This window comes from Syngnathus scovelli, chromosome 5 (assembly GCF_024217435.2).
Source record: "Syngnathus scovelli strain Florida chromosome 5, RoL_Ssco_1.2, whole genome shotgun sequence".
Classification (NCBI taxonomy): domain Eukaryota; kingdom Metazoa; phylum Chordata; class Actinopteri; order Syngnathiformes; family Syngnathidae; genus Syngnathus; species Syngnathus scovelli.
Window position 1 is genome coordinate 10,564,130 of NC_090851.1, and position 13,371 is coordinate 10,577,500.

General features: G+C 40.3%; 1 protein-coding gene across 1 annotated transcript in view; it reads right to left on the minus strand.

The window, feature by feature from the left end:
• Positions 1-489: 489 nt before the first annotated feature.
• ldb1b (LIM-domain binding 1b) overlaps positions 490-13,371 on the minus strand; it is a 13,391-nt gene continuing 509 nt past the window's right edge. The window contains exons 2-11 of the mRNA XM_049719881.2: positions 6,984-7,086; positions 5,084-5,128; positions 4,811-4,886; positions 4,620-4,722; positions 4,356-4,528; positions 3,958-4,080; positions 3,781-3,864; positions 3,336-3,459; positions 3,116-3,261; positions 490-2,588 (exon numbers count right to left, since the gene is read on the minus strand). Coding sequence (XP_049575838.1) covers positions 2,358-2,588; positions 3,116-3,261; positions 3,336-3,459; positions 3,781-3,864; positions 3,958-4,080; positions 4,356-4,528; positions 4,620-4,722; positions 4,811-4,886; positions 5,084-5,128; positions 6,984-7,086 — 1,208 coding nt within the window. The 3' untranslated portion in view covers positions 490-2,357. The remainder of the gene's footprint in view (positions 2,589-3,115; positions 3,262-3,335; positions 3,460-3,780; positions 3,865-3,957; positions 4,081-4,355; positions 4,529-4,619; positions 4,723-4,810; positions 4,887-5,083; positions 5,129-6,983; positions 7,087-13,371) is intronic.

Genomic DNA, 13,371 nt, shown 5'->3' on the forward strand with positions numbered 1-13,371 from the left:
AATCCTTTAAGCAGGGGTCATCAACCTTTTCAAAAGTAAGTTAGATTTTTAGTAATGATTAATGTGATGCTCCATCCATTTTCTGTACTGGTTGTCCCCACAGGGTCACGGGCGTGCTGGAGCCTGTCCCAGCAGTTAATGTGATGGTTTGATACACAATTTTGAAATAACAAATTTGTTCAAATTACCTTTGTTTCCATTAATGACTTTTTTTTATTATTTATACGAGTAGAAACTGATCATGTTAATTATTTTTCATAAATTATGAGACAAATAAATATCATATGCAACACTTTGTATCAATTGGCTTGATACAAAGTGAAAAAAACAAAGTGAAAAAACACTAGCAGCAAGTGTTTACATTTTAAAATCATTACATGAATGAATATTACCTTTATGCAGTTAAGAACCTCTTGCATGTTATTTCATATTCTAAAGCATATTTGAATAATTTAGTTTCTGCTAATTTTGCAATAACGTCAGAAACAATTTCATAAAGTGAAAATGTATCTTTTTTATTGGTACCATACATTAATTAGCAAGGGCAGAAACTAACCAAATTAAAATAAAATAAAATAAAAAATGATACCAAACAATGATTCTACTGGGTTTGAGGAAGGTACAATTCACCATTCAAAATAAATTTTAAATGGATTGAAAGTGTAAAACAAAACAGAAATGTACAAAGAGTTAGAAGATTCCACTTATGGTCATGATGATTACCAGAAGGGCCAAATCAAGAACAGCAGGACTTCTTTCAGGCTTTTTATGTCTCATGAATTTATAGACTAAACTATGCAGAGTGAACATAATGTTAAGCTGGTTTTAGAACATGTTTGAAGATGGCACAAATTAAAACATTGTTGGAAGGTATAAGTTTCTTATCAACCTTTATAGCCAGTGACTGGAGTGAAAATCAGACAAATATTTCAGCACATTCACTTGACATTGGGTTGAATCAGGTTACGCACTACATAAAACCTCTAACAGTGGAGGGGGAAAAGAACTAGCAAATTATGTAGACCTGGAACAGTGGGTGGATTTCCGAATGTCCTGAATAAATAAAGAAAAGCAAAAGACACAAAACACCTTCCGACGGTGCTGTTGTAGCCTCAGGGATTTTTGTCAATTAATTTACACTACCCTTAAAAAAAGAGGGAGGAAAGAGTGGGGTGGGTTTTTTTTTCCTCATTTCTCCTATTTTGTTTCTTTACATTAGATCAAGATGGCTTTAGGTATATCTAAGTAAGAATACATCTTATTACAGTCAGACAGAACTTTGCTACTACCTTAAATATACAAGCACAAATACACAAAAGTTCAAATTTCCAAAAGCAACAGAAAGACAAAATAAAACATCCACACTAAATATTTTTTCTTTTATAAACACAAAAGATAAAAACAATATATTTTAGAGGAGGAATAAAAGTCCTGTGGTGCTCCTTGGTCTGTAGCTTTTCAGTATTGGTAAAAAATAAAAATAAACAATTGAACTGAAGATGTTTAATAGAAATAAAATTAAAAAAAACATTCTAGGGAAATATATACTGTATAAAAACTCTTAAAATGTGTAAGTGTGTATGTTGCTTACATCGGAGTCTACTCAGAGATGGCTCACAACAAGAAACAAACTCCTTCCATCGTTCGCGTGTGTGTGCGCGCGCGTGTGTGTGTGTGTGTATGGTTAAGTGTGTGTTTAGTGTGAATTGTTGTGTCCCACACTCGGTGTCACAATTTCAACAATTTTGCAAGACGTCTCTAAATTCTGGTCTGCTCGATTTAGCAAAGACACTAATGTGTTTAGGCTTCTTTTCTCTCCTCAAACGTTTGTCGTTCACGCACGCAGACGTGCGCACACACGCGCTCACACAGATACTCTGTTGACAAAGGTTTCTCATGCCTTAATGCATCAGAGCAGTCCAGAATTGAGTGGTTTCAAGGCTGGTGGACAAGCTGTCCCCGAGCAACTTGCCACCTCAGTCATGCCACACTGCTGTAGCGTTCTTCTTGGGTTTAGTGTGGGTTAGCTCTCTCCCGGATTCAATCACCACGCCAATCACAACTAGCATGTCGCTGTCCAAAGTGGAAATTACCAAAAGCAGACAGGACATTTTGAGTAGGAAACGAAGAAAAGGACCAGAAGAGGGGAAGGGACCACGGTGCCTTTAAGTTGGGAAGTTAAGAGTCATGGCAGAAAGCCGAAGTGAGCGCCGCCAGGCACCGCATGTCGGAAGAGTCAGAGCTCAAAACGCCTGTCGGGGGGCTGCTAGGAAACCTGTTGCTCTTGAGACTTTTGGCTTTCGGAAGGCTCAGAGGAGGGCGCGAGGGAATTGTGTTGTGGAGGAGGAGCCCAAAGTCTATTGCGATGCCTGTGAGGTGGGGTTGTCGCTCTTGCTCTCCTGGCTGGAGGGCGCCTTGTTGTTCCAGGGCGAGTTGGATCCCAGAGCCGGGGAGTTGTTGAAGCTGTCCTCGTCGTCAATGCCGTTGGCTGCATCAAACTGGGTGTTCTCCAGCCGCGTGATCAAACGCTCGTCCTCGTCGCCAAACTCCCCTCCCATCAGTGTGGGCTCTCCCACCACCATCACATCCTGGACAGACAAAATAAAATGGTAAATGGAATGTGAGGGGGCATTTGGAGTGTGTTAAATTTCCACTTATGTTCACTATATTATTAAGCACTACCTGGCATCTCCGCAGTTGTTTGATGCCAGGCGCACACTCACTGATGCGGCTAAACTTAAATGACCTCCCGTAAAGAGAGGGCTGGGTTGTCATGCACATCAATAACACTTGCATCAGGGAGAAATTGCTTGGTTGCACTAAAGTCATCATGGACAATTTTTTACTCAACTTAAGAAACAAGTCATCTAAAAAAAAATAAATTAACCAACAAATTTTGTTGAAGGAAGGTTGACAGATTTTTTTTTGCTTCTAATAAGGAAACCTTTCAAGAATATTTGGCACACTTTCTATTTCTAAAACTAGCCACGGTCTTAAAGAGGCTAGATTGACTGCATAAGCTAGTTTGAAAATTCTAGCCAAGTCAACAATAAATCAAGACGGCAATTTGTCAAGTACCAGTAGCATAGACAGATGATTTCACTGATATACTTACTGGAACCTGGCTAGACAGAGGGAAGCCACTGCCCGGACTCTTCTTCTTGTTATTGTTGCTATTAGTTCCTCCTCCTCCGCTGATGGTGCTGCCACCCGACATCTTACGCTTCCGCCGTTTGTTTGGGGCCTGTCTTGATGGCTCAGCTAAACAGCAAGCAGGGAGAGTTGCGTGTAAAGAAAAGTTGGTGTGTTGGTGTGTGTATGTGTTATTCGCATACCTGGAGGTGCCACCATTCTTTGCCATTTCTGGAAGAGGCAGGTCTTGAGGCAGTCTCTGGGGCTGAGGCTGTACGTCTTGTGTCTGGACATCAGCTCCTGCATGGGCTCCAGTATCACACACAGCTGGAGCACAAAACAGACAGGTAGAAAGAAGGCTGACGTTAAAAAAGTGCCTCCTGTTTGCAAAGTCATTGTGGTTGAGCTACAGACATCTAATTGACTGAGCCATGCAGTGCACATTGTTAAGAAGGCGTAACTTGCAGACCCAGTCCGACTTGAACGCGCATGTTGAGAAACTAAGATACATACTGCTCAGTATTTTGTAAAGTCTCTACAAACAACACCCAAAAGATGTTCTCGAGGAGTATGGTCAAATTTTAAATTTGATTGAAGCAAAAAAATAAGTTGCAGCAAGTGGAGGGTATGATGTTTTGTTTGACTTACTCGGAGGTAGTTTAGAGTCGAGTTTGACAGGCCACATCTTGTAATATTTTTGGACAGCTGGTCCAGCATCTGTGGGTCCTGGGCCTGAGTTGGTTATCAACAGGAGACAGAGTAAATAACAGGCATATTCACAGACAGTAAGAATGTGTTAAAGATTCAGGATTGGCTTCCACTTACATGCATGGCAAGTATACTGCGAGGGATGAGTTCACGGTGTTGTCGGATGCTAAAGTGCCACGTTTTTATCCTCATCATGTCGTCAAACATGAACTCCAAGTATAAGCGGCCCTCCACGCACACCTACAGAAGGAAAGTTCGTGTAGGATTAGAAAGTGTACAGTATATCTATGCGGAGTTTGTTCAAACGGCTTGCTGCATCTCACCCAGCATTATTACAAATTTAATTTGAATACAGACATCGAAAACTGTTTATTTGTATTTGGGATTTGATGGGGGGAAAAAAGTTTTCTAAATAAGATTTTTCTACCTCGAGTTTGGCACCTGTGAGTTATGTCAAGCACTTTGCAATAAAGATATTCTGGACAGATGTTTCCCAACCTTGAATGTTCACTCACCTGTGTGAACATTGGTTTTCCATTTTGGGAGACCATGGTGCACTGATCACAGTCAAGTGAAACAAAGTTGTTGTGAAACGACTCCTTGGGGTGTTTCAGGACATAGTAGAGCTCAGTCGCGCCACCTTCAAATATACTCCGAAAGTACCTTGGAATCAACGTTCGACCAATTGCTTGATGGGATGAGACAGTAAAAAGTATGAGATTAGACTAAATATGCAATATGTCAGCAGAATTATCTGCCCATACGGCATTTGTCCTTACTGTAACGCTTTGGCCCATCTTCAAGACAGAAAGTAATGGTCAACATGGCATCATCTTCAAAAAACTCTGTAGTAAATGCATCCCACCATAGGTTGTCGCACTCCTACAATTTGGAGAATGGACAATTATTCCATTTGCCACACACGGTTCCAATGTTGTGCTCGGAGAATTCACGAGAGAGTGTAACAAACCTCTGTCCAGTTCTGTAGCCGTTTGTTTAACTCAAATATTCTGTAGTCTGTCTGGTTGCCATATGGCGTGTGCCTCCTACACCATAAAAAGACAGCAGGTGAAAACAAAAGAAGTAGCGCAGTTGGCTTGTGATAATAAAACAGAAGGGACATTCTGAGCTGCGGCACCATCGGAGCTGTTTAACAACCTCATTTAGCCTGGTCAGACTTTAATGCTCAATTGAATGCGAGAGGAGACCGCATTATCTGTATAGCCGTTTAATGTTGTCTTACCCTATGCCTGGCTCCAGGTATGTGGGAGGATACATTGGGGTTGGACTGCAGAAACGAGAAAGAGAGATCTTTTTAATCACAGATAATGCAAACAAGCCAAATCACAACAACTAGGATTGGTGAGTGTAAATGTAACACACAAAGCCATTTTCTTACTAGCAGAGCCCACAAGAACCGTACTGTAGGCAATAAACACTTGCCTTAGTAGCTCAGAGCTATCATCTATTAATCTTTGCACAATTTATTTGATATCATTAAGCATAGATAGGGCAACGTGACAATGAACCGCACTAGTAGCCAGCCGAAGCTGTTGCTAGCCAGCCTCTTCTGCATAACAGAAAATATTTGTTATGTCTTGATTAGCCTTTTGGAGAATGTTGTCATTTTGCATGAATATGGATGGAGCGGATGAAACCGAGCGCAATCCACACAACACGATGTCCCTGCAGCTATCACAACTGTTGTGTTGACTTTTTTATATTTAATTATATATTTTACATCCAGACAAAAGCTTAAAATATTCACAGTTTTTGCATGACACTTTCCTTGATGGAAATAAGATGTATTGACCATTTATGATAACTAGTTCCCAAGATATTGTTGGCAAAGGTTACGAACGACAAGCTTTGTGGCACTATCTTAAAAAGGCAAACATAACTTTATGTACAATTTACTGTCTAGGACCATAGCTGCACTCAATAGCTTTCAGCCAAAACCATCCAGTAGTTCCTGATAAATAGCATTATCTGTGAACTCACATAAATTCAAGGCAAATAAGGCTTATATTTTAAAATGTTTTTAATACATTTTAAGTTCCAGTTTGATTCGTTTGGCTTTATTGTTTTCCTTAAGTAAAAAATACAGACCATACCTTTCAAAATAAAATTTGTCAATTTCTGTTAATTAGAGCTTTAGGCAAAAATAACACTTGGCCATTTTCCACCCACACTAAAAGCTCAATTTCTTGGGAACCCTTTGTTGCAATTTCTTGTTGTGTTGTACTCAGGTTGAAGCGGCAGCATTTTGACAGATTTTCATTTTTAGAAATCTTGTCAAGTTGCTAATACAGCCATCTTACAAAGTGAAACAGGCAAAAAATTAGGAATTATTTTTAAAAACACAAAAAATGAAGCCATAGTGACTGCGATGATGATTTCGCAAGACCATTCCCACTTTGTCCCAGAGGCACAACTTGCACTCAGCTGAAACCGAATAACCACCTACGTGAAATATTTCTCCCAGAGAAGCGACAACAGGTCTTCTGCAGGATTTTTCTCATTCTCAAACCGTTCACTTCGACAGCATAAAATTCTTCTCCAGCTCTGGCTCTTACCGATAAACTACACAAATAAAGCTTTAATACGGGAACGCAAGATTCTTATCGCATTAAGTTTCATATGGACTTGTATGCTTTACCTGACTTTTACCAATCAGATGCCAGATCTTAAATGCAGACTGCCATCAAATAGGTAAACAGTATCCAGGGGCATAACACTTAATACCTTGAAAATACAATCCGCTCAGTAAGGTCAATTTCTTTTTTTGTATACTGAAGACATTTGAGATCCAGATAGACAGATTAACAATAGATAAAAGTTCAGAAGTCCAGCTTTTACTTCATGCTACTCAACATTAGATGTGTTGACTCAGCTCAAAGCACCTCGTTTGAAGCCACCCCCTTCTTTTACCACGAGCAAAAGTATTGGAAAAGACATTGAGTTAAAATGCAAGCTCTATTGTGTTAAGGTTCTGGAGGTTAATTTGGTAAATTTACTGTATGGTTCCCCTTTAGAATTGGTCTCCCAGCTAAGTAAAACCAGTCGTGACCCTGCTAAGCTTCTGAGATCAGATGAGATCAAGCATCCGACATACCCAAAATAGATTCAGTCACAAAACTCACCCCACGTCTCTGTCCAACATGGTACCGGGATGGAAGGGGGGGAAAGTGCTACCGTTGGGGGGCTCCTTGGGGGAGTACAGCTTGAACGACTTGGAGGAACAGCCTGTAAGGAAAAGCAGAAAGAGAATTTTTATTTTATTCTTTTTTTTTTTTTTTAAAATCACCTTTGATTTTTTTGAACGACAGAAGATACTGCATTGAAAGTGAAATCTGTCATGGGGCACCTAAATTAAACAGTTCTCAAAGAGACAAAATCTGTGTATAAATGACGCCCAATCAAGCGCATTGAGTTTGTTTTTGGTTTTGATTCAAACAATGCGAGTGCATTGGCACATGGACTAATGAATTAGTTTGAAAATAGCTTAAACGGCCCAGTTTAAACTGCTGTTACAGCTGCTGAAAACAAAAACAATCCAGTTACAATCAATTCCAATCAATGCCATGAGAATGATGTGGACAAGATTGACAACGCTCCCGCAAGTATGAAGGAAATAGTAATTTTATATGAACAATGGAGTGTCACCATATGTAAAGACAGCAAAACTGAATTCAAGTACGCTGATAGTATGACAAATGTACACAGCTCAAGCTAATAAACAGACAGATAGGACATCCTCCAATCAAAACCCATCCACAACTTGGCAAAAGGCAATAAGCGCTTCGTTAACACGGTTTATTGTTAAGTACTTGAGACTATAGTCTGATGTGGGGAATAAAGGCTTTCAAAACATGATAAAAACATTAGAGCCTCAATACGCCATACCGGCAACAAGAGCGTGTCAAAGTTGTACAAGTTACTAAGTTAATGATTACGTCAAAGAAAAAAAACGAGTAAGTGACAATTACAGTGTACTATCTCGCTCTTGGGTGGGAGCTGAAGAGCTGTGTTTTACAAACCAGGAGGTAATGAATGAGTTACACAGGCAAAAACATAGGCCAGGAGTCACCAACTGTATTTGTCAGAGGGCCAGAATATTACTGGAAACCATCATATAAAAATTAAATGAAAATCAAATTGCGGCATAACGGGTCTTAGCCCTAGAAGAAACAGAAACACCACTTGAAATACAGAGTTGATGACGCCACCAAAACTAATACGTCGACAAATGTAAGCGCCTTAAGAGCATCATACTTGGTAGCTAACCATATTGCTGAGGCTAAAATGTCATTCAATATTGGCGAGAAAAAAAATGTGGATAAAAAATAAAACTGCCAATCTTCATGTAATTTAACGGAAAATGCTGTATTGGGATACAGAGGGTCTCTTAAGTTATCTGTCAGCGATAATTTGTGTCGCAAAAAGTACTGGTGGTATTGTATTTCAGTACTTGCACTGATATTAACGTGAATAAAAGTGGTATTGAAATTCCTACTAAACACCAAGTCTCTTGCCGTCCCTTACAGGCCTCGCGCGTCTCTTACTCTAATTGGCCAGCTCCTCAAAGGCTATCCAGAGTAGCAGTCAGCAGGTCACGACCCCAGCCGTTACCATGGTGACACCCCGCCTCTTAACGTCTTGTCTCAACATAATAAACATATGCCTGTGTCTTTATGTGACAGGTTTTTCAAGCACATGTAAATGGGATTGGTGATTGTGTAAAAACATGAAAAAAATGAAATTATTTTCATATCTTAGATGTTTAATTGCTGTGATACAATACAAACTCAATTCTCTCTCAGACAGTAATGTGATGGATATTAAAAAAAAACGCATACAATTGCCAGCACCGTGTTATCGCTTCAACATGCAAATATACATTCCATATGCTGGTTTTGGCTTTATTAACACCAAATAGTTGTTCTGTTAGGAACTAAATCAAATTTCTCAACTTCAACCAGAAAACTATCACTTTGTTGTCAACAAAGTACTGTGCAAGCAAGAAGTACTGTGCAATGGGCTGGGTGCAACAACAAGAGGGAGGAGAAAAACAACACAAATGGAGTTGATAAATAAATAAATAATCGATGTTATGTGTCCATTAGTTGGTGAGAGCTCCATTAGCTTCTCTCATCCCCTGTTAGTGGTTAATGACAGGCGGTCCCAATCACATCAGCAGGATTCCACTTCCTCCATTGGGAATTTGTTCATTCCTGTCCAACAAGCAAACGCTGCACTGTCCAAACACACACATTGATGATATGCGGGGCTGGCGTAGCTCAAACAAACACCACGTTGTATGACACCGATGACGAAAAAGATCAGCAATTCTCACTGCACAAAAACTCTACACAATAGTTATTCACTTCAAAACAATAACAATTCAGCAGATTTGGACCACTTAGCTTACACTGAAACAAATCGTGAACTTTTTCCAAAACAAAACCTGCTGTAAAACAGGACGGTTTGTTTAAAGTTGTACGTCAAATTTGTAAAGGCATCGCAGACACGTTTATTGTTTCTAAACCCGTCCTCATACATTTTTACGAAGGACTGAGAGGTTACAAAGGCAATTAGAAAAGCACCAAGCGCACACTGCTAAGTAAGCTAGGTGAAACGTTAGCTTGGCACGTTTCGAAGCAAAAGACAATTCAGCCGTCAAAGCAAATAAACTAAATAGAAGCAGACAAACTGTAAACATTCACAACAAATACTCTCACTGGTCTCCATCACCAGTGTGTGAAATTAAACCACGACGAGGACTTGGTGGCCAGGCTAACGCTAGCAAGTCCAGATGGCAGCTGGTACCAACGACTAGCTCCTGTGCTAACGACTTAGCATTAAATCCCCTTTTAAACTACAAACCACCAAAATAAATCAAAGAAACCCCAGCCGCGTCGACCGCTCGATCAGCCATAACTAATCATGGAGCCGGGGTGTTAACCGAAAAAGATGCGAAGCGTGTAGCCGGGATAAGCGAGCGTTTACCTGCGCTGAAGTCCAATGAGAAAACGAATGTTTACAGATCGGTAGTAGAGTCCGTGCGTACGCTCCGATAGGCCCGCTGAATGGACGGCGAGGCGCAACGTAGCCACACAACACGTCCCAATGAACGCGATCGATGCAGTACTCCGTGAACTGTGAGGCCGGGGAAGCGATTCGGCCCAAATAGCGGGAGTGTGACCGCTATGTTTTGTCCCGCATGAGGCCTTGTCAGAGGACTGAAGCCTGTTGTGGGTTTACATACGGACCCCGATGAGCCCTTTGTTCACGGGAGGACATGAACAATAGCTCTAGGCCCTCCTCCTCCTCTTCTTCCTCCTCCTCCTCCTCTCTCTCCGCAGTACATTTGCTCTTCTCTCCCCTGACCGCCACCGCCAGTCACCCCCCTCAGCCTCACACCCCCTCCACTCCAATGCTCATAAAGATTGTCTGCTAAGCATTTTTCTCATCTTCCTCCTGCTCTTCCTCCTCCATCCCATGCCTCAGTTCTAAGTGACACAGATGAGAATTGGCCTAATGCAGCCGAGTGGAAGTACGTGTGGAAATGAAGATCATCTTGTCTGTAAAGTCATGTTCATGTCCACCTAATTAATGCACGTCATCAGTTTGCTGCAAACAACCGAGCTACATCGGTGAGAGAAAGAAAGAAAGAAAGAAAGAAAGAAAGAAAGAAAGAAAGAAAGAAAGAAAGAAAGAAAGAAAGAAAGAAAGAAAGAAAGAAAGAACAATTCTATGTACAACTTAGTTTGCAAATATTTCATCTAGGTAACATGGTTGTCCAGTGAAACATTTGCCTGAAATTTTAGTGAACTTTGACGCTTAGCAACTATAAAAAGTCCCTTTTGAAATTTTCTTTCCCTTACAAGTGTTTGGCAGATTTTGTTATACGTAGTCTGATGAAACAAAAGCTGAGCATTTTGGCTACAATTCTAAAAGATATGAACACCATACCTGCAATAAAGCATAGTGGAGTTATTGAGACTCGTTGTGCTGTAAGAATCATACGATGCTGTATGATTCTCACAAAGAGTGTTTTAAGGGTCAGCGGTCTTCTTCTCTTTCTCTCTTTTTCTCTCTTTCTCTCTCTGTCTCTCATCTCTCTTTCTCTCTCGCTCTCCCTCTCTTTTGCTCCCACTCACTCTCTCTCTCTCTCTCTCTCTCTCTCTCTCTCTCTCTCTCTCTCTCTCTCTCTCTCTCTCTCTCTCACACACACACACACACACACACACACACACACATACACACACACACGCACATACACAACACACACACACACAACGCATTAAGTCTAAAGGAGAATCCCATAGCCTCTAAATCTGCTTAAATCGCCTCAAAATATAATCAGATATTCAGATCACAGCCAGAAAGGACTCACCCATATGGATTAAGTTGGAAATAAAAAAGAACAAGTATTATAAAGTCCACGTCTGTCATATGTGAAATGTAAACCATGAACCATCATCGCAAACATGGTTCTGATTTTTTTTTTTTCAGGCGCACCAAGTGAAAACACTTTCATGCATCTATTTTCTACACTGTTAGTCAGGTTCACGTGTGAGCTGGAGCCAAGCTGACTAAGCGAGAACCAGGATAGAGTATATTCAGCCTGAACTGGTTGGCAATTGCCAATTGCAAACACATGTTATGCAGACAAACAAGCATTCATCTCGAAGGAGAATTTACTTAACCTATGAAGCATGATTGAGGAATGTGGGAGGAAGCAGTAGTACCTGGCAGAAACGTGCTCAAGCATAGCGAGAACGCAGGGAAGGCCAGATTTTAAGCGCCAACCTCAGAATTGTTCGACAAATGTGCTAACCGCTTTGTCAACTTGCCAAGTGAAAATGCGAAGTTATGTAGCTTTTTAAAAAAAATGTCTTTGGGTATGTGCGCGCGTTACACGAGGCAGAAAGCAACAACACTATGATAGCGTAATTTCCATCTATTCTAGTCTGGAATTAAGACAACTATTAGGAAGCTGTATTAAGTCAGGCGACTCCAGTGCTTAAGGTTTCACATAGAAAATAAAACAGTCTTTCTTTAGTGACTTAATTAAAGTGCGTTTCATAACATGGAAGATTACCGTGACCTGAACCAACTTTCCCACCCTTCCATTTGACATGTGGCGCATATTCCAGTTGACTTTATAAGAGATATATCCCCAACTATCTCGGTAATATAAATATTTTACTATTTCGATTTAACTATTGAGGTGAATTGAGTCCATGAAAATCTTATTTATTGAGGAAAAAAATATATAGTTGGCCTTTTATTATCCCCTGATACCCTCTAGTAATACTGAGTGAACACATAATTAAATAATTTTAGGGTCTAATATGTAAATATAGTATGTCTTTTCCCAGTTGGCTGTTACCGATTTGCTTTTAATTTGCAGAATGATGATTCCAGGTCAAATATGCACCTTTGTCGACAGAGTGTGAGACATTAAGGAGATAAACTGCCTCGAAGGCACGCCACTCAACCAATGACAAAAAATGTCTTAGTTGACTTTATGTGCACATATATTTTATCAAACCTAGCAAAGTTACATATGACATGATTACATTGGTAGCTCAGGAGGTTTCTTGTCATTCTTATTGGCAGCCTCCATTTATTGTATATGCATGTATGTGCATGTGTGACCTATATGGATTTGTGTGTTTTACTCTGTGACTACAGTAGCCATGGTAACCCAAGCAAGTTTTCACAACCGGAGAGTGGCTAAGAATCCTCTATGGGCACACAGGGGTTAATCCTCTGGACGTGCGTGTGCGTGTGTGTGCGTGTGTGTGTTGCAAGATTTGCCATTGAAATGCTACATGACTAGGTTAATCCACAGAGCGAGTGTATGTGTGGGGTGATGGAGAGGCAGTGGGGGTGGGAGGTGTATCAGGATAAGGCTTTAAGGGCTTACACACACCGTCTCTTTCGCTGTGAGGCACAGGCCAGGCCTTATCTTAAAGCAGCACCCTAACCAGTGAAACACACACACACACACGCACATGAATGTTAAGCTGCCGAACCTTCTCTGCACAGGCTAGTCTCACATTAACGCTGGAAATCCAAGTAATAGGTTAAAAAAAGAATATATCACCTAATCATAGGGGAAAATAGATTTTTAAAAAGTTGTACTGTATTTATTTTTCTTTGACAGACTTATTTTTAGAGAGACACAGTTTCAGCAATCCATCATAATTTGCGTTCTTAACAAGAATAGGCAACAAATGATGAGCATGATCAGTGTGTGACGCAATCCACTCACGCAAAACATGTCTGCTCCATTAAGATCTACTCGACTCTTCTAATTAAAACACAAAATAATCCAATTTAACCCCAAAATACATTGCCATGTAGGATCCCATGTGTCTACATGTCTGTGTAAAACATTTATTTATAAAAAGTTGTTGTTTAAAAATAGATTTGCTTCTTGCATACAGTATATATCTGGTCACAACTATACCTGCGCAATCCAATTATGGAGACATAAAAATAGATAAGCAACAACCT